Source organism: Patella vulgata, chromosome 6 (assembly GCF_932274485.2).
Source record: "Patella vulgata chromosome 6, xgPatVulg1.2, whole genome shotgun sequence".
Classification (NCBI taxonomy): domain Eukaryota; kingdom Metazoa; phylum Mollusca; class Gastropoda; family Patellidae; genus Patella; species Patella vulgata.
Window position 1 is genome coordinate 22,374,452 of NC_065884.2, and position 22,931 is coordinate 22,397,382.

General features: G+C 33.2%; 1 protein-coding gene across 3 annotated transcripts in view; it reads left to right on the forward strand.

Moving 5' to 3' along the window:
• LOC126823213 (uncharacterized) overlaps positions 1-21,443 on the forward strand; it is a 35,784-nt gene extending 14,341 nt beyond the window's left edge. For 2 of the 3 annotated variants that reach the window (XM_050551869.2, XM_050551870.2), the window contains exons 2-12: positions 6,007-6,066; positions 9,357-9,594; positions 10,332-10,400; positions 10,802-11,005; positions 11,943-12,005; positions 12,251-12,404; positions 12,849-12,994; positions 13,870-15,169; positions 16,561-16,674; positions 17,233-17,397; positions 18,567-21,443. In XM_050551869.2, coding sequence (XP_050407826.2) covers positions 9,409-9,594; positions 10,332-10,400; positions 10,802-11,005; positions 11,943-12,005; positions 12,251-12,404; positions 12,849-12,994; positions 13,870-15,169; positions 16,561-16,674; positions 17,233-17,397; positions 18,567-18,589 — 2,424 coding nt within the window. In that variant the 5' untranslated portion in view covers positions 6,007-6,066; positions 9,357-9,408 and the 3' untranslated portion in view covers positions 18,590-21,443. The remainder of the gene's footprint in view (positions 1-6,006; positions 6,067-9,356; positions 9,595-10,331; positions 10,401-10,801; positions 11,006-11,942; positions 12,006-12,250; positions 12,405-12,848; positions 12,995-13,869; positions 15,170-16,560; positions 16,675-17,232; positions 17,398-18,566) is intronic. The other variant, XM_050551871.2, reaches the window with a different exon arrangement.
• Positions 21,444-22,931: the final 1,488 nt, after the last annotated feature.

Here is a 22,931-nt window from a genome sequence, read left to right on the forward strand (position 1 = left end):
GCTATATTAGGCAGATTATAGGCTTACATAATACATCTTTAAATCAAGGAAATAAATTGACAGGTAATTTGGGGAATCTTCTTAATGCAGACAATAGACTATGTAACAAAAAATTGATATTACTATTTTATTTCACATCTTTCAAATAAATCATTATAACAAGCCTAGCAATAATCATTTACTTTGACAATAGTAAAATGTTCTACTGAAATATCTTGCATAGTTTGAATATTATGCAACCATACAGTGAGTTGCAGTTACCATACTCAAAGGATGTTATTTCATCCCGACTGATATAGTCAAAAAAAAAAAGGCTAATCATTACACAAGATTTTGTGAACATTAAAAAAAAAAAAATCATCCCCAGAATGATATATTTGAACATGAACAAAACATCAGATTTTAAGAATGTAGCCCCTTGGAAGTTGTCTGAGTAGAGGTGACCCACTGCATGGGTTGCTTGACTACCCTTTGCAATCCTTGAGCAGCAGTGACTTTCAAATGTAATGTTGACTATCAATATAAAATATGTGAAATTCAAACAAGTAATTTGCAAATGAAAGTGATAATTTGCATATTCTGTATTTACATCTCAAATTCAACCTGAAACAAAACTTTATTTCATAGGCTATCTGACTTTTCGGGCAGACAAGTGAGGAAAAAATTATGATATAATCTAGTTGGCAAAATAAAGTGCCTGAAGTTGATTAAACAATAATTTTACTTTTCTGTTTATTGAATACCACGAATTTGTACTGAATTGATTATGGAGCCTATTTTTCGGGCATTAATTGTTATTTGTGAATGGAGCTCCAATAGTCTGTTTGGATGATTGGAATTCAGGTCGGCATAGAGTGGGGTTTTGGTTGCAAAACCATTAGACAACTTTGAAGTTGCTTGACTCACAGGTTAGAATAGCCATGTTTAAGTTTTAAAAATTGTTTTGGGGAGGGCGAGTTCTCCATGCCCCTCAATGACTGAAGAGTTGTTTGGAATTCAGGTCAACCAATATTGGACCACATTGAAGTGGCTGTATTGATGGGCCAGAATAGCAGAAAAATACTTTGGCGACCATCAAGGTCATGTATGCTTACCCTTTCATTTCAAATTTTGTCCACTGGACTGTGTATATAACTAGTGGTTAAGAGTATAGCCGACTATGTTAGATTTTATTTATGTGTTTCTCAGCTTAAAGATGGGTTCCCGCGTACAAACTGGGTGATTTAATGGTATATATATGGACTAAAAACATATTCAAACTAATTAATTTGTCATAACTTTGCTTCAAATCCTTCTCAGACATTGTAATTGCGAAGGAATGTCCTGCTATAAAAACTTGATCAAACCATGTCATGTTTACGTCACGTGACTTACCTCTCTTGGAAGTCAGAGGAGAATTCATTGCATACATAAGACGATGTTGTCTTTAATCGCTTACTATTTATTACAAATATCGAATCCTAATTAAATTCTAGGATTATCCACTATCCGCGTCTTATTCTGCCATTTTTATCTCAGAAAGTGTTGTACGTCTAACTCTTCATAAAGTTTATCAACTTGTACATCAAGCACTCAATGTTCGCGTGTGACTTTGGACATCACGCGTGCAGAAATTCTTAATCGTCGGGCTGTTGATTAGGGGAACCCTTACATTTTTGTCCTGTGTAGGCTCCATAGGTGTTTTTCGGGGAATACTTTTCTGGGAACCCATCTTTAAGACTGAACATTGAACAATATACAATCAAAAAGCACAGTATGCTTAGGTCACCAAAATCCGAAAAAAACATTTCACTGGATACAGATCACTCTCTTTAAAAGAAATTTATTGGTAATTTATTGTAACATAAGAATGTTATTGTAATGGTGAACATGTGTGGCCATAAATATATATGTATTGATTGAATAGTTGTAGAGCTTGTCATCATATTTCATAGCCTTGTTCACTTACCTATTAATAAACATCTAGTTTTTAAAGATGGTCACATAAACCTTCTTCACAGGGTAAAAATGGTCTTTATATTGTTTATCTTTAAAATTAAATGTTATTTATACAGCCAGTCAAAATTATGTAGAGTTTGTGAACAACTATTTTATTGTGAATTTGTGTATATATTGTTCATGTAATAAGATAATAGAGTCTCGGTCTAAATGTCAGTTTGATTTCATTTATTTTTTGTTAATATATAATTGTATCTTGCAATGGTAATTATGCACATGTGTTAAAAAAGAAATATGGAATGCAAAAATATATACTGTCTGAAATTCAACATTGATATGCTGCTAGTAAGAGAATGTGCTTCAAATTAAAACACATAATACTATGAACTACAGCTATTACGATGGTGTATATTCAGATTTTGTATCAAGATATGACGCAAGATGTGAATAGCTTACATTAATGTAGAATCAAGTTTGATATTGCCATATCTTTTCTGAGAAAAGGTATAGGACTTTTAATGCTATTCCTCCTTCTGGCTAGACCAAATGCAATCTGAACGACAGACCCATCCTACCTGCAGAGAAGTGACCTATCTACCATTTCATTTTCGTACATGAGTTACGTACGGACCAAATGATAACAGGTTTATTTTATTTATGTTACATTTACTTTTTGTTGAATTTAATGGAAAACAATGAAACAAAATATATATTTGTGGCATACCGTACATGTATCTAGCATCACAAACATAAACATGACAGGAACAATTTCAGAGCCATCTGCCAAATTTGCCTAACAAAAGTTACACCTAACCTTGTGTTATACAGGTAATGACACTGTATGTTAGAGTATGTAATTTCAGAAACTGAAAAGAATATATACAATATTTTCTTACGCCCCTCACTCTATTGCAATTTCAGCTACTTTTTTTCTAACGTTATCTGCATCAAAACATTGTTGAATATGTAAGAACATGTTGACTAGATGTTAGTGTGTTTATTTTGTATAATGTTGTATATTTTACCTAGTTTTATATATATAGACATATATTGTTATATATAGTACCTTACTATATATACTTCTATACATATGTTTCCTTATATGTACTTGAACGTATGGTCATTATAAATAGGGTAAGTCACTGTTGTGGTCATGGTATTTAACACTTCAGGCCCACGTCACCAACGTACTAGTAAGGTATTTTTCATAAGTTTGATTAAATTCTTTGACCACAAAAAATTCAGTGATGGCTTACTATTACATGATGTAGTATTCATAAATACCCATTTAAAGTTGCTGCTTGTTGTCTTGAAATGGATGATAATTCCAATACTGGTTGTCTTGCCATTGTCTTGCCAGTCATTATCACACATGTGATAGAGCTGGTTAAACACATTCCAAATATAATTTTAACACAGAGATCATTGCTATGATAGCTGAGTAATACAGCTTTCCTCAATCGGAAGTGACGAACGCCAAAGGAAAACACAAGTCATCTCTCTATATAACTGACTGATGTGACGAGTGATAACGGATATACGGGCGAATTTCTGTTCACTAATAATTCCTTCAAAGACCAAAAGTTGTTGTGTGAGATTTTGAGACGATATCTGACAATTCATAAAAAGAATTGACTGCCGCTAGAAAGATAAAAGTGACCAATACATTTTTGGATTAAGGCAGGGGACATCACGTTTCTGAATACTCTTCCTCATATTCCAACTGTCCATGGATCTTTTATGTGCATGACTATGACTCTTTCCTTGTAAGCGCTGCTGGCACTAGCTCTAAATTAATAGATACCCATCACATGGCTAAAAAATACATGTCGTGTGAATGCAACAACGATGGTCTGTTTTAGGCATCCTATATATAGTGAACTAATATGTGATTGATGATACATAAAAAAATATAAAATGATTAGATTGATTATTATGCTGGAAGGATAGTTGCACATACTGATATTATTGATAAGATGACATCATCTAGATAAATACATAAGTATGTCAAACTGTATATATATACATGTAGGCTAGAAAACATTACATATTGGATTTATTTAAATGTAGTGTGTACATTTATCTTAACTAAGATCAATAGAGGCGTGTATGTGTATATTTGCAAAGAATGGCTTAATCATCACATGAAGACTGTGATTTATGTTCAGTTATAACTGACATTGGTAACTTATGATTTTATCATTGTATGTGCAATACGAGGTGGAGAAATTTGCCCTGACCTAGCCTTTATCAACTGTACTTTCATCACCAAGTGCCAATGGATCTTTTGTATGTACTCTATCGTTTTATCATTTTGTATCATCAAATCTGAATGGTCACATGTTCTTGCAGTGAAATATTGATCAATGTGAAAACAGTGGCTTAGTTACTGGAAAAAGGAAGATAAGGCCCCTCCCCTCCATGCAAAAATAGTGTGTTTCAATAAGAATTCCAATGATGATAAAATTATAGCCTACATGTATCCAAGTTTTTCTAGTTTTTATTTGCAAAGAATTATCATGGTAGTGGTACATAAATGTTGATTGTAGGTCTATTATGAATTGTAAAACATTAACAAGGTGGGGTTGAACTTGGACATGTGGATGCATTAAGAAGATGGGAAGTTAAATGGACACACTTATATGGTTTATTATCTATATTAGATAAATATAAAATGGAATGTGAAATGGCGCAAAGATTATTTTTAAAAAGTATCAAAATGTTACTGTTTAAACTTTATATCATAGAAAAATCTAATTTACACAATTTTTGATATAGCACAACAAAATTCAGTATAATTTAGCCAAATTATGAATTCATTAGGGAATATTATTATGGTGTTGTTTTTATGGGAATATAATCTAAGCTAAGAAGAGATGTAGCTTGTGTTTATAAAAGGATAGTTATGTTATTGATTATCAGAATTGTCTACTTTAATAACAACTACAAATCGGTACTCTCTGTACACCGCTCATTGAATCAAAATTGTTCGGATAACTTGTAGTGAGGTAAGATCTGTAAATACTGTTTTAATTAATTGAAAGAAGATTATAATCAGTTACTTATTACAAAAAGGAAGGATTAAAACTAGGTCAGGTAATATAAATAGAGCATATTGAATCCAACCAGACGAATATAAGGTTGATATTAGTTATTGGTCATATAGTCATAGCAGATTCTATAATATGCTTGACAAAATGACCCAGTAATAAGTGATCTACTACCAAGTGACCGTTGTCCATTAAGTAACAGCACTATCTAGGAGTTAGGATAGTAGACTTAATACATACTTATCATATAACAAGCATGTTATTGAATAGTTTACCAGATTAAGACATAATTGGACTGGAGCATGACTTTTGTTCGTTTGATTACACTTCTTGGTTAGATAGTTGAAAATAAGAACTCTGAACTTACTCACAACCTACTATAAAGTTTTTTGTTTTGCATGTTGGTCGAAGAAGTCATAGAATACTGCAATAATAACTTGATTATTGAAAACATTATGTTTACCTGGAAAATTTCTGAATATTAGCTAAATAAAATTATTTTGTGGGAAAAGACGCGGTCAGTAAATGAAGCGCAATCTTTGAACGGATGAATTAAATTAACTCAATCACAAAACTATATGATTGTCTATCAGTTCAGAAAGGTAGTTAGTTGATTGATGTCCCGGTGAACTCTGGAATCTGTACAATGTATGCCACTTATTATCATGTCATATCCATACGTTTGGTCCTATTTATATTTGGTTGGCTGATTCAGTTAAACTGGTTTATGGTTGAATCCTTATTTTGAATGAAACCATTGGGTTTATAATATGTATATAATGTATATAGTAAACTATTCACTACAAATTATTTAGTTTCAAATTTCTTAACAGTACATGTAAGCTTACCTATAGCATTGGGCTAGTATGTATTGTTTAATCTGTATGGGCCACAGCACATTTGTATGCTACACACATTGATGACATCACAAGTATGAAAGCATGATTGTCAATATTGTTGATCCCTGTTTATATACTGGGTGAATGATAGACTAACAGAATGTCTTTTCTTCTTTCAGGCTATTGTAGACTGTAATTATTGCACGTGACAAGACAACAATGGTCTGATTTACATATTTGTAAGTAAAATATATAGGGATATTTATTTTTATTTTTTTTCTGATGTCAGTCTAAGACAATATGTAAATATTGTCACTTTGTGTACCATATTTGAATTTGTTAAAAATACCATACACAGAATGAAAGGTAGAAAATGTTAACCTGTTTAACAATATGTTAAGAAACATTGCATAAGTTTTCTCCAATTTTATTGAATTCAGATGGCTGCCTAATATTTCAGACTATTTCACTTATTAATAGGCAACTAAATTTATCATATTCCCTTAAAGGACAATATTGGTGTCAGTCATTATCACATATGTGATAGAAGTGATAGAACCCATTAAAAATGTTCCAAATAAAAATTTAACACAGAGATCATTGCTACGATAGATGCATATTGAAGGTTTCTACAAAAGGAAGTGACGAACACAAAACGAAAACATGAGTTATCCTTCTATATAGCATACTGAAGTGACGAATGATAACAGATACATTTCTGCTCACTAACAATTCCTTCGAAGACCGAAAGTTGATGTGAGGCTGTAAGAGAATATCTGACAATTCAAACCAGCGGGTGCCAGGCAGGATACGCCCACATTTTCGAGAGATGGATAGAGAACAAGCTAAAAAGAAAGTGATTTCTCGTACAATCAGGGGCCATAATTCAGGAAGTTACGGTCCGATATGCACGAATAGCGAAAGGAACTGAGATCTTTGAGTTACAAACTTATATTTCAAGTTTCAACAAAATCGGATAAAAATTGTGACCTCTATAGGGTCCACAACCTTGATATACCATATTTTTATGCTATTTGAGAACGAAGGGTGGCCATTTTGTCTGTCAGTTTTGGGCCGATTTTCACGAAGATCGAACTCAGTCGTCCGTAGAGTCTAACGGTGATATAATAATACGTTTTTTTTAAATCGGATAAAAATTATGACCTCTATGGGTTCCACAAGCTAAAATCGTGATTTTTCGTACAATCAGGGGCCATAATTCAGGAAGTTACGTTCCGATATGCGCGAATATCGAAAGGCATCGAGATCTTTGGGTTATAAACTTACATTTCAAGTTTCAACAAAATCAGATAAATATTGTGACCTCTATAGGGTCCACAACCGTGATATACCATATTTTTACGCTATTTGAGAACGAAGGGTGGCTATTTTGTCTCTCAGTTTTGGGCCGAATTTCACGAAATTCGAACTCAGTCGTCCTTAGGGTCTAACGGTGATATAATAATACGTTTTTCTAAATCGGATAAAAATTATGACCTCTATAGGCTCCACAAGCTAAAATCGCGATTTATCGTACAATCAGGGGCCATAATTCAGGAAGTTATGTACCAATATGCGCGAATATCGAAAGGAACCGAGATCTTTGGGTTATAAACTTACATACCATATTTTTACGCTATTTGAGAACGAACGGCGGCCATTTTGTCTGTCAGTTTTGGGCCGATTTTCACAAAATTTGAATTCAGCCGTCCTTAGGGTTTCACGGTGATATAATACATTTTTTTAAATCGGATAAAAATTATGACCTCTATGGGCTCCACAAGCTAAAATCGAGATTTTTCGTACAATCAGGGGCCATAATTCAGGAAGTTACGTTCCGATATGCGCGAATATCGAAAGGAAATGAGATCTTTGGATTATAAACATACATTTCAAGTTTCATTAAAATAGGATTAAAATTGTGACCTCTATATGGTCCACAACCTTGATATACCATATTTTTACGCTAGTTGAGAACGAACGGCGGCCATTTTGTCTGTCAATTTTGGGCTGATTTTCACGAATTTCGGACTCAGTCGTCCTTAGGGTGTAACGGTGATATAATAATACGTTTTTCTAAATCGGATAAAAATTATGACCTCTATAGGCTCTACAAGCTAAAAACGCGATTTTTCGTACAATCAGGGGCCATAATTCAGGAAGTTACGGTCCGACATGCGCGAATATCGAAAGGAACCGAGATCTTTGGGATATAATCATACATTTCAAGTTTAAACTAAATCGGATAAAAACGTGATTTTTCGTACAATCAGGGGCCATAATCCATGAACTTACAGTCCGATACATGCCAATATCTGAAGGAACCGAGATCTGAGGGTGATAAACCTATATTTCAAGTTTCATTGAAATCGGATAAAAATTGTGACCTGTAGACTGTTCACAAACAATTGTGGACGGGCAGGAGCGACGACAATATACGTCCACATGAAAATGTGGGCGTATAAAAAGTAATTGAATGTGACTAGATAAGAGAACACGAGAAAAATAGAAATAGTCCATACATTCACTTGTTTTTATTCATTCTATACTTACTAAAAACATGGTAATGCACGGACATTTTTTTAATATTTGTTCGTTTTCTCTTTTCTAGTGACAGTCCATTTCTGTTTTGAATCGTCAGATATCCTCTCACAGTCTCATATAACCACTTTTGGGCTTCGAAGGAATTATTAGTGAGCAGAAATTTTGCCTGCGTATCTGTTATCACTTATCACTTCAGTCAGTTATATAGAAGGATAACTTGCGTTTTTCTTTTGCATTTGTCATTTCCGTTTGTTGAAACTTTGATTACTCATCTGTCTAGCAATGCATGATTATGCATGCAGAGTCATATATCAATTGACTTATATTATAATACATGTAGAATACTTGGCATTGATACAATCACTATATTTATTATACTGTAAGTTTTAATCTTATTAAAACGTTCCAGTGTATTAAACTTAGTGATTGTATCCATACAATATGTATTGTATATGTAATTATTATACTAGTTTGTAGATTGCATTAAGTGTAGTTCACATTTAGAATTTAATGCAAAATCAGGCTTTCATGTAGACTTATAGCTTGAACAGTAATGCAGCAAAAGGTGCTGAAACAGATGGCCTTGTCTACACAAAAAGAATATTTCAACTTGTGTAAAGTTACATGTATATCATGTAATTCGTCAGTGATAGATCAAGGGCTTTAATGTTGCATTTTTGCGAAGGGGTATAACAAGGACTTCACCGCTTGTACTTGCTTACAGTTCACCATTCACGTATCCCATCAAGCTGCCAAATTGTTCATTTGCTATTCTCAGTATCATTTGCAGACTGCAAAAAGTCAAATTGAATCCATTCTAGCTAAAATATCATCTGAAAGGTATTCTCAAATTTTTGGTTGCTTAAATACTGAATATCAGTACTTTTGATCATAGACATAATGTGACAAGAATGCCAAAATATATAGGTAGTACTGGAAAAACTCGCAGTCGGTATCATTATTTTATATAATCTGTATATTGCAGCTAGAGAATAGAAAATATTTGCACAAGTATTAATTTTTTGCACAGCAAAAAAATGGACACCATACCCAATACTAACAATAGAGTTGACGTTGATGATTTGTTGGATTTTCTTGGTGAATCTCCATCCTCCAACACTAACACCACCACCACCACACAGTCAGCTGCCACCATTAGTAATGTCGATTTGTTTGACTCACTTTGTGATTTTTCTGATTATTCCATCATTCCAGATGCTCAGGTTTGTATTATTATTTATTTAAATGCATCCGAAGACATTTCCTCCCGGGCCACAAACCGGTTCAACCAGGATAGCTCCATCCAGGGTGGTAGAATATTGTACTTAGGATAAAACTTAAATTGTTATTGTTGTTTCAAAGCATTAGGTAAAATTAATAATGAAAATTACTGGTAAAAGAACCTGCAGAAAAGATAATAGCTTAATATCTAGGACTAGGACTGGTATATCAATCAGAAATAACATTGAATGCCTTATTCGTAGATACATTCTTTGCATATGACTATGATCCACCTCAGGATTATTGGTGGGATGAAACTACCTGTTTTAAAGTGGTTTGTGAGAGTAAACAATGTGTTTTGAAGTAGAGTTATTGCCACTGTTAATTAAACTGCTTTAAAATCAGTCTCTTACAATGATTGAACTTTTTCATACATCTTTTTACAATTTATGTAAGATTTCTGATAATACATTGAACTGTTGGAGTTATATCCCTTTGTTATGTAGTATTTGTGGTAGATTGTTATGGAAAGATCTGAATTACATGTAGGGCAAGTGACTATGGAAGTCCAAATTGATATTTATTCATTTGACTATTTGATTTTAATGTAGATTGTTCATTTCAAAAATCGCTGACAATGATGATACAGAAAACTTTTCTCTTTTTGTATGTAGCCTATAATCGTAATGTCTGGTTTGACTGGAAATTTTATAATATTGATAATATGAATTTATTTCAGACAGTACCGAACTATGATAACTCGACTGCACCAGATTTATTATTAGACGTCTCTTCTTCTTATCCCCAGGTTAGTTGAAATATTATAGTAAGAACTACTCATTAAAAGTTCAGATATGGTTCAAGTAAAACAAATGAATAAATGAAATGGGGTTTGACATCTAACTAATGAAGACATGCATACGCTATTCAGTGTGCTTTTTGGGATATTTTGTCTGAACAGCTAAATCAGTTTATAGGACCGAAAAGAAGACCAAATTATGGTTGGGAGGACATAGGGTTTTTAACAGATATTTAAGTAATTTCGCAGGATTGTTAAATGAGACATACAAAGTTAAAAAAATTTTTTTTAAAAATTGACATTTCTGTATTGCATTTTTAAAGATAATGTGACATGCCCCACAGTTCTCAATATAATCTTTAAAAATCAGGTTCGTAAATATTAATTATAAAGATTGATATTTTTTACAGACTGATAGTTTTGTGATGATTAACGACGATGATTTATTTGGTGATAGTATATCGACCACTATAGCTGAAACCACACAACAAGATGATATTGATGAACTAGATTTTGGTGTATCTAGTACTTTATCTACCCAAGAACAAACCCCAAATATTTCTGTAGATCCAATGATAAATGATGAAGAGACATTAACTAATGATAATTGTATGGTATGGAATACTGAACTATTTTTTTTTTGTGCTCTGCCCACATTTAAAGTGGAAGTGTATTGTTGTCATCTCCATCAGTCAATTCCTTGATATACATGTAACACTCTTAGTTGAATATTTTTCAAATTTATAAGAATGCTTTATCAATAACCCGATCAGAATAGAAAAGAAAGTGTGTTTTGCAAGAGTTATCATTATTTTAGTGTTAAAGCTTACAGGACAAAGTTTTCAATGACAGTTTTTAAAGATTTGGTGAGTTATGGACTTAAGAAGGATTTCTTAATATTTTGTTTGTTAATGACAGAGTTATCCCTCCATTTACATGTACATTCATATTTATGAAATCTTATACGCCCAATATACGACAGAGTTGTCAAGAAAAGTTGTTAAAACATAGGAAAAAACACAGAGTTATCTTTTCGATCTTATTTTCACTATTAAACACATACACAATATAGAACAGATTTCTCAATGGTGGTTTCTAAAACTTTTTTTTAACAGTTATTAAAACTCAGTAAATTTGTTCATTGAGGCATAAGGAATAACACTATCGATTTTCGAAAAAGTTTGGATCTTAATTTTTTGGGAGTAATCTTACAGTGATTTTAGAGCTTTGCTGCTGCTCTATGTTTGAATATCTTTTATATAAATATTGATATTGGTAAAACTAGCCTTAATAGATTTTGCTGTGTATCATTCAGTAGTGGGTGGAAGTCTCTACTTAAATGCTACAAAAATGTAGATGGTGGGAGTGATTTAATCACCAAGCACACACAAAAACTTGCCATTTGTATTTTTTAAAAGACTTCCACCCTGAATTCATCAGTTTTATATCTTGTACAGCTTATTTCTGTCATTACAATTAAATAGTCAGTGTATAGTTGAAAATAAAAAAAACTTTCCAATACTTTGCATGTATTTATGTCTCTCTTTACAGAATGAAGAAAGTATAACTAATGGTGATGTCGAAAATCAGGAGTTTAATTTTGATGTTATAGAGGTAATAACTGTTAAACAGTATTTCCTTTATACATCTATAGGAGAAATAAACCATTTTCTAAGTACTAAATGCAAAAGTTTCCATGCAGCAAGTCACCTTTTTAAGATCAATACTTACTTAATAAGGTGCCATTATTAAAGTTTATAATAACTTTCAATCAGTTTTAAGCTTTCGTGAATAAAGCATGATTTGATTTGCATATGTATTTTTGTTTTATGCTCCATTTAGATTTTATATATTTCTAGCTACCATCCAGCTCAGAGTTAGGTTTAGGTGCCCAACATTTTAAAGGTCAAATTGCTAAAAAAGGGTCATATGCACTGAGAAGAAAACCATCTAGGAAAGGTGTTCGTTCAATTTTACCAAATGACGAAAACAATATCTACATAGATTCCACAGGTGAGTACATATTAAACTTAATCAAACTCGGAACCCTCCAATATTTAATAAGAAAGAAATATAAGACGATAAATTTTAATAAGCATGGTCTAATCCTAGAATTATTTGAAATAATAATGATTAGTCTGCAGTTATAAGTGTAAAGATTTGTCTAAAACTATTTAAACAAAAGTATTGTTTTGCTTTGTATCATTTGAACGCATATTTATTTTAGAAAATATTTAATGAAGCAAGGGCTTCCAACAGATTTTGTATTTCTGAATAGAAATGTATGGATAAACTACATTCTTTAAGACTTCAGAGAAAGAAAATGAGTTTGCTCATAACTCACAGTGTATACAAAGAAGTAATTACAAAGTTTATGGTCTACTAATATTGTGTCCTGCAGTTGTAAAGAAAGTTACTTGGCATGATTAATACTTGTAACTTATGGTTTTATTTTAGAACCTAAAGAAGAGGTTACTTCGCGAGATGAAGATGAATCAACAGAAACCAGTGAGACAGTTGAGGAGGAAGCACCAATTGCTCCAACAAAAACATCTAAACCAGCATTTGTTATGCCAGGCTTACATGATCTCAAAAAGTCTAAGGTAATAATAAATATTGATTTCTCTCCTGGTAAGAAAGGAATATCATTCTTCTGATGTGCACAAATTTACAAATAAATAGGTTTCATTATATAAGTATGTTGCATGTTATTTAGCTCATTCTCACCCTGATTAAAGCTGGAACGTAATTATAAAACCCTGCATCATTGGTAAAAAAAATATTTTGATGACCAGTATACAAGAAAGGTATTTACTATTATGACACCCATGTTGGAGATTGAGATTTCATTTTTTAAAAGAAAGAATGGCAGCGAATTGAGTATATAAAATCTAAAAGCTTAGCTCTACCTGTCTAATTCCAGAACTCAACACAGCCACATGACTGATCAATGTTTAACCAACTGTGACTCTTCTACCATAATGAAATACAATATAAACTTTTTTTTACAATAATATTAATAACCAAATAAGTATGACTTTATTTACCTTGGATACTGGATTGAATTGTCCATGTGAAACTTAACATTGTCAGAACCTTTTTCCATCCAAGATGATAGAATCTGAAACAGATAGGGATATTTGACAATATAATCCCATTAGCATCAATTGTATAGCTGTTTGATTTGAAAATGTAGGCTTGTAAATAGATCTGCAAACTGAGTACAAATAGTGCAGCTCATTTATCTCTTTGACATGGTTGACATAATTTAGAACCACTCAACTTAATTTATGTATATTTTTATTAAGAATGTTTTAATAATTACTTTCCAGTTTTAAAGCATATTGCAGCTCATTCGTAGCTACAAAAAATGAAAAGGGTGAAAGGTGGGACTTTCCCTATTCCGTGTCCTAAAGTTAGAGAGTCATTAACATTTAACAGGTAATCAGGTGATTTTTTTTTTTGTCAATACTTTCAGTTATTTGCAAAAACACAAACCAAATCAGATGATGAAGATGAAGATAGTACTGTATACCAAAATACTGACAGTGAAATTAGTAAACCACCAGAAGCAGATGTCGTAAAGGAAAATAAACCAGTAGGGGTCCGTGTTTTACCTACTTTACCAAAAATTGGAGGAAGAACACAACTGAAAACTGGAGTCCGGGTTTTACCGACTATCCCCACCAGTGAAGAAAAACCCAAAGCACAGGAAGATGAACAAGCATCTAAACCACATGAAAATGAAAGAAAACCCTTTGAAATGGAAAATAAACGGTCATCTCTTCATGATGAAGGTTTTAGTGATGACATGTTATTTGGTGGCATGAATGAAACATCGCAGAAAACTGATGTTCCAAAAAACTCTGGAATGTTAACTTCTAAAATTATTGAAGAAAAGAAACAGAAAGAATCAGAATTAGTGGAGAAAAATGAATCGTTTACACAAGACATTCCTGTTTCAATTACCTCCATTGCAGCTGCACAAGTGAAAACCCCAACAAGAAGTCCATCACCACCTCCCAGTATAAAACCCCTGCCTACCATAGATAACCCACCTGTCATACCAAATAGATTATCTTTAACAAGAAAAGAGCTGCCTCCGTCCCCTGAAAAAACTCAAAGCAGTGTTTCTAAAACAGAATTGGTTTCCAAACGAAATTCCCTGAATGCCATGCTACTTAAAGATGACGAAGAAAGTAAGAAAACATTCCAGACAGTTGAAAGTGAATTAAAGACTAAAAACTCTTTTAATGATTCTAAAGAAGATTTAGGCAAAAATAGTTCATTCAGTGATACAAATAAAGATTTTGGCAATTCATTTGATGACATTAAAGTTACTCTAAGAAATACATCACATACTTCCAATACACCTTCCTATAAGAGACATACTATTCACCTTGAAACAGGAAATACTCCAGCAAAGCTTTATACAAAAGAAGAAAAACGGTCAAGTATATGTTCAGATCCTCAGAAGACAGATTCGCCTTCCAATCTTTCATCATGGCTGACAGAACCGAAATTAAAGAAGCCACCTCCGCTATCAGAGAAAAATGGAGGTAATCGAAATAATTCCAATAACTATGAAAGTACATCTGCCCAAGATACTGATTCTAAGACACCATCTGGGTTTAAAGAGATGCATGCTAGAAAAAGTCGTGTGAAACCTGATTCCAGCAACAATAAAATTAACGAAGATCAAAAACCAGCCAAACCAGCCAAACCAGCCCGGTTGGCTACAAAGTTAACCAAAACATCAAAAGTCGGAATCTCACAAGGTAAGTAACTCACAGCACACTTTAATTAAACCAAATATGAATTACAGTAAACTTTGCATAAGTTGGATCTAAATGGACTGACCAATTTTATCCGAGTTAAGCGAAGATCAGAGTTAGCCGAAGACCGAAATTCAATCTTAGCTCGATTAGAAATAAACTGCAAGAGCCAGATTAATTGATTCAAAGGCACATTTCAAGCTTTTGTTCGTATGTGCGAGTAGATAACTGCCGTTTTGGTGCCAGTAGATAACTTCCGTTTTGGTGTGAGTAGATAACTTCCGTTTTGTCGCTATCTTTGAAAAATGTCCTAAATTTTCCAGGAAAGTGTCTCGTACAGCAGACAGCGAGTTTCTAATTTTCCGGGAAAATAGGCTGATTTGAGTCAAAATGATAGGGGAAAGTATTTTAGGGCTCTGTATGGAATACCTAACCGCATTTTAGACCATCGGGACGAAGCTGATTTAGTCAAATTCTAAACATTACTGCCGATCCAACTTAGGCGAAGGAAAAAAGCCAGAATTAGATCAAATGGACCGAACATTTTGATCCGAGTTGAGCAAAGATTCGAATTACGCACAGAAATTTAATAATTTTATTAGTAAACACTTAAGAAGTTAATGACTATATGAATATTAGTAACAGTCTAGTGGTATTATCAAAAATAACATCTCTCAAAACAATAGAATAATCGACAGTAATTAATCAAAGAATAGGCTGATCAATGTTGTTGATAATATTACAGAAATTAAGTCATATTTTGGTAAATGGTGTTTTACATGTCAAAATTCACAGTCATGTTAAGCGTAGGAACAATGTAGGCCCTACATGTACAGCCAGGCACTGCTATTTCAATACACTTGTATAAGTCACCTTCAGGTCTCATTAATTGCATGATGCATTAATTTCTTGTTTAATTTCTTAATTGTTTTCCTTTGACCTAGCCATATAAACAATTTTAACTATCTGATACCTGACTTGGTTAGTGGTTGTTCCTTAAAAGGTTAAGTTTGGACTCAGAAAATGAAGCGTTATAGAGTAAATTACAAACATGAAATCTGAAATGGGACCACTGTAACAATGTTCCATGGTTTAACTCAATTATTAGTCACCTACTTTCCTTGCACGTCCAACATCAGTAAATATGACATTTGCGGTGCAGAAAGTAAGAAATTGACAGCAAAATTTGGATCTGTAGGCTTCTGCCTATTGTTAATTCAGTTTCTGTAAATAAATGTGATTTTTTTTTTAAAAAAAAGCATAGAAAGTATTTTTTTTGGGGGGGGGGGGGGATACAATTGTTCTATATACGAACATTACATTTGGAGGGAATTAAAATTAGGTTTTTTTCATGTCCTTTAAAAACACATTTATTAATATTTTATATATTCTAGAAAATGAAAATCAAGAAAATGGTGACATAAAAGAAAAAATCAATCCTAGTGTGCAATTGAGAAAACCAACTGTTGAAGTACATGTTGAATCAAAGAGAAAATCATTCCATAAAGGTGAGTAACATTATATTCGTGTAAACTTAACACGAGTCTGGTTTTCTTATAGGTAACCATGATGGCACACTAATGAGGGGTCTGGAATCGTCCAAGAAAGTACCTCAGGCTTTACCAGTTTTGTCTTACATTGTCTCTAATCAGGGGTCCAGGATTTTATCCTGTTGTTGCCTGAGAAAGTACGTCCGACTTTTCCAATGTGGTCTTCCCTTGTCACTAATCAGGAGTCCAGGATTTGATCCTGTTGTTGTCCAAGAAAGTACCTCCGACTTTTCCAGTGTGGTCTTCCCTTGTCAGTGGAGTAAGACAAAGGGACTTGTCAAGGAATCATGTCTAATTGTTTGGATTGCTGATTCACATTTTATTGGCATACATAAAAAAAACCCTTAACAGTTGAAATGAAAATAGGTTGTACAGACTCTATCCATGCAAAATTTCCTGAAACCAAGTACAGTTTTTACAGGCAAACTTCTTTTACATTCTTAGAGAGGCTTTGTTCTCATTGCCCTAAACTCATGGTTCTTACTTAGTACAATATAGTCATATCTATATTTTTAGAATATTCCAGTCAAGAAAGCAACGATTCCAATGAAAAGATAACTTCACCATGGTTATCAAATATAAAACTACGTAAAACACCTAGTCCTGCTAAAGAAGCAGCACGTAATACAATAGAACCTGAATGGAAGAGAAAAGCTGAAGAGAAAAGAGCACGATTTCTCAGTAAGTTGATTAACTCTGATCTTTCGCTTGAGCAGTCTTTGTTAAAAATCAAAAACTGTTCAAATCATTATAAGAAAACTATTGAAGCAATCTTCAAAATAGCTCTGTTTATATAATAAAAAGTCAAATTATAATCTTATATTTTTAAAGTTGGAAAGGGTCATATCTTAATAAGGAAGTATTTGATTATATATCACTCGACATGCATGGTCATATAACACTTTTTGTTGACTCTTGAAATTTGCCCACTGTGCATTAGGGGTTTATAGTAAGGAAAACTTATTCTTTGTCATTTAGTTCTCGAGGGGATCCCATTTATTGAAAGAATAGGTAAGCCTCCATTGTCTACATCCCAAAAGCTTGAGTCATCCACCCTGTTCGTCGCCCTGTTACATTTTTTTTACCTCTTGTACTAAGCTGCTTGATGGATTTCATAAGATTTGGTAGGTGTGTTGCATAGGTGGTACTTATTCCCATTTTTGTCCCCCGCCTTTCGTAGAAAGCAGGGAACTATTATAATGGGTTTGTTTGCCTGTCTGTCTGTCCGTCAGACTTTTTGGAACACAATAACTCTCATTCTAATTTCTAATTGAGCTAGAATGTTCACACTTGGTGTAGGTGTTTATTAGATGAATGCCTTGAAGGAGTTTAAAGATGAGAATTAGTTAATGCTTTGGGACACGATAACTTTAGTTCTAATTAAGTGAGAGTGATGAAACTCTGAGTATAGATTCATTACATCATTACCATAACTAAGTTCAATGATGAGAATTTTCTGCTTAGGACAAGATAACTTTGATTCTAGCTGATAGAGAGTGATGAAACATTGTGTATAGTTGATAATCTGTTTGATTGCTTGATACTTTTGAAAAAAATAAATTTGCGATAAATTAATATGTGTCATCTATTTATTCTGAGATTTCGGTGGGGGACATCAGCCTCACTGTTGGCTTGTTTCAAATGAAGTATACAGAGGCAAGGGCGCTTTAAATGGGGTAAATTTAGGCATTAGACATTCCTCTTCTTAACGACTTCAATGATTTCAGTCAAATTTGGTTAAGCATTTTTGTTTCAAAGCCTAGGAGAGCATCGATGGTATATTGGATAGGTAACCTCCCTTTCCTACAGGAAAGACTTGAAATGCCATTTTGTATTTTTTTTTATTTTAGAATCTGGACTATTAGATCAGTAAAAGCTTGTATGGTGTGGTTGTAGAGAAATTCTTTTTGGCTCAAGAACCAAAGACTGTGATTAATAGTTGTTCATGCAGTTGTTAAACAATGTCAAAGTAAATTATGGCTCAAATATGTTACAATTTTAAAATATTGCTTTTTAGAAAGAATATTTTTTAAATGAATTTTTTATTGTGAATGACAATTTGGTTTACTAGAATATAAATTTTTATGTGAATCTTTTTATCATTAGTTGAATTTGCTGTTAATAAAATTTTATTATTAGCCGTAGTAAGGTACCAATGATAATAATTGAAATTGAGTGTTCATATATTTGTAAATATGTAAATTTTGTTGTAAATCAAGGCAAAATGGTTTGTATATCTGGGTGTTGTTCATTATTAATTTATTATTTTCTCATGTTGATGTAAGTACATATATTATTTGGTTTTCATAGCCATATTATCTCTGTATTTTATAAACATAAAATGACATTCTCTATAACAAGAAGATCCAGTTCTAGTGCTTTATAGAACGCTGTAATCCCCTATTAGTATTAGTAGTAGATAGGTCCAAGTTTTAAATGAAACACACTACAAACTGCAAAAAAATGAAGCTGCCAGAATTTCATATTTAGCCATTTCAGTGTTGAATTTTGGACAAAAGTTCTAAAAATCATCAATTTGTAAATTATCACATTCACATTGTATAAATATTGATTTCATTTCAAAACAACCCTTTGACCTTCACTATTAACATTGTTGAGATTTTTTCCTCCTTATCTATTATTTTACATGTTTTAACATTCTTTTATTTCTGTCTCATGTTCTGCCACATTTCTTTCATAAAAAAAACTATTCATTCAATAGTCATCCAAGATATAAGTGCTAGTGGTAATGAATTTTAAAATATATAATAATGGAATAGTAAAACTGAGATAATTTAAAGTCATTTATGTTTGTTTTATTTCAGTACACTGTGCATCCCACAGTTTTCACACTCATTTCGAAGTAAATCCCTAAATTCCAGATTTGTTTTATTATTTTGTTTTATATCACATAACAAATTAATATTTTTAAATTATGATTTGTCATTTTTATAAATAGATTTTATCTTTACTGTATCTTAATTTTTTGTTTAAGTTTTGTTGAACATTTATGGAGATTCTAGAATTGATAAATGATGAGTCAACTGTTACTTTGGTTCTGTCATAAATATTAAGCACAAGACCAATAATTATCTAGAATTAGAGACCAATGTTCCCAACATACACAGCAGTTGTCCGACAAAATGAGAAAAAAAAGATTCTTTTTATTTTCAAGATGCTTTAAAGAATGTAGGATGTCAAAATTCAAGTATTCACCATCTCTATAATCCATGCTTTTTACCATTAACTATTATATGCCCATATTTCATTGTGGACGTTTTGTGTCATCACCCTGTCCGTCCATCAATAATTGGCTTGTGAATGCGATAGAGGCTACAGGCGTTGATGGATTCTTTTCAAATTTGATGCAAACCATTGTGTCATGAGAGGCCAAACCCTTGTGAATGCGTTTGGATATTCAGCTCTGTTATCATGAGAGATCAGATTTCTTAAAGGCATCCCTTAACAAATTTGATCAACATCCAAGTTTTCAATTCAGATAAGCTGCTGTCAAACCATAGCTGCTGTATCGGAGTTTGCATTGCAATCTTTTCATCCTTTTATGTAAGGGGAGGTTTCGACTAAAGTCCATGCTCATTTTGGGAAATTAAATTTGAGGAAATTTGTTTCAGAAATGAATATCATTTGACATGGAGTCTTTTGCTCTTGATGTAAATAATTGTTCTTATACTAAAATATAAATAAGGCAGGAGGTAATTAACACGTCTAGCTTTTCCTGTAAAAGGGGTTAAGTATTAATTTAATACTGGTATTTTGCATGAATGGCTTCATTGTATCTTTCAACACAATCTACTCAATTTTATTTTTTTATATTTAATATTTTTATGACATTGTTCATATTATAGATCTTATTTGGAGTAGCTGCAGGAAAGTAAATTTAAGAATAACTGTAATTTTGTTCTATATTCTGTGTTTATCACATTGTAAAAACACCTCAAACTACAAAACAACAAGGAAAACTGCATTTAGAATAAGTTAATTTTTTTTGCTATTATCAGAGAGAATCTATACCATGACTGAGAAACAATGGAATTAAAACTATGTAAATGCAAAATACATATATATTTGGAAATACACACTGTTTTATGGCCACACACATGTGTACACATGACCTTGTTTTTTGTCTCATTTGAAGGACTATACTCTGTTTCTTGGCTGGCACGCCATCCCACAATACTGCTTAAGATAAAATAAAACAATCCAACTAATTAACTTGTTTAATAACATTTCTTGAGACTACTCCCTTTTTAGATATTTGTATATATTGAGAGAGAGAGGGAGAAATGGGGTTTAACGTCCACTCGACACAAACTAGGTCATTTCGGGACTAACATATGGTCAAATTTTATTTCAATAATTTGCTCGCGCATAGGGGTCTTTAGCAGTGGGAGAAAACCGGAGGACCCGGAGAAAACCCACGAGGTTGGACAGGCGACCCTACTCCTTGTCACGTACAACCCGGGATTCGAAACCACGCCAGTCGACTCAATGACAGACTTTATGATACAGCGCGCGCACGCTAACAATTCAGCCATCCAACCCCCCCTGTATATATTGAAGTTATTACTGATATTATTCAAGTACCAGTATTTTTATAATCAAAGTTGCGCAAACAAATAATTTACATCTAAAGCAAATCTATTTAAATCTAAATTGTTATGTAATATTTGAGCTGTTTTACAGATAAATATTCTGAGTGAAGAGCATTGATTGTATATGAATTCTGTTTTTTTTTTTCAATCTAAAACTGGCCCAAAAGATTAAGTTTCTACACAAAACAATTTATATCTGTTTGTTTCAGAACTGTATCGGATCTAGAAGCTGTGAATAGGGGTGGGAGGGGGGGGGTCCAAAAAACAACATATCTAGGCGCCATCCACACTCCTACCCCACAATGAATGTCGACAAAATACTGGCTTTAACACTGACCGCCTCTGTAGAACAGAGATCGTATTGCCGAGTTGTTCGCCGCCGAAAAGCAGTTTTGTTCAAGTTGACATAAAGTTCATGTCATATTATGATTGTTATTGATTTTGTGATTATTTTTTGTGAACCTTCAGGATAGTGACGCTCAGTGGCATAGCCAGGATTTTTGTGAAGTTCCCCCTTTAGTCAATTTCCTGGCATTTGAGTACATTGATGGGAGCAAATTCTTGTGAACGAAAGGATCAGAAATGGGACAGAATCTCGAGACCTGCTTGTTAATTCTGCCTGTTTTGTGAGAGTTGACAGAACATTTGTACAGTATGTCGCCCAACGTCCTACTCACCATTGGGCGGTTTACTATAACCGTGAATATGACAGTGATAAGATAGCATAAGATCCCAGAGGAGTGGAAGAATCAATGACTGTTACCGCTCCTGATTTATACTCTTCAAAAAAAAGGAGAGGATATTGAAATGCAAATACCTATGCAGGTTTTGATATGATAAATAGTCATGGACACTTGACATGCTTTGAGAGTATGTTCACAGATGAAGAACTTATCGCCCCAACAGAACCACTGAGCTGCATGTGCGACACGCAATAGCGCTATACACGTGTGTGGGGGGGGGGGGATGTCAAATTTGACACTTCAAGGAAGGGTTGATGAAAACTGCCGCGTGCTGGTTTATCTATCCATGTTTTCTTTCCTATCGGTTCTTGCATAATATTTACTGTTTAGCGTATCTTTGCTTTAGTGTACGTTTAATTTGATCGGGAGACGTGTTCGTCAACGTCAACCGACAACACTGCAAGAATTGTCCGTTTCACTGCAATATGAGTGGGTCAGATAGCCCCAAATCGTGATTGGACGGTTGATTAGGAGCATGCCACGACGAATTGCTGAATGTCTGGGGATTGGTGAAGCAATTACTCATTATTAAGACAAAAATCAAAAAAGTCCATTTTATCTCTTTGCGAGTGAAATGGGGCCGTCAGATAAGCCACCCATATGAACTCTTTGTGTTTATGTGTAGGCAATTGGCCTGTTATTAACATACACTGGTTACCTCTAATAAAAACAGCAGTGCATTTCCGCAGTTTTGTATTGTTTCTGAATATCCCCTACTTTCTTTTGAAGAGTATATAAATTATCATTATTTGTTTCGTCGGGAAGTTACATTTCTGGATGAATGCAATTATTACAATAATCTGATTGTAATTCCGGTCATCAGTATTTTCCCTGGAAGACCCAGCACAGCTCACTGGTG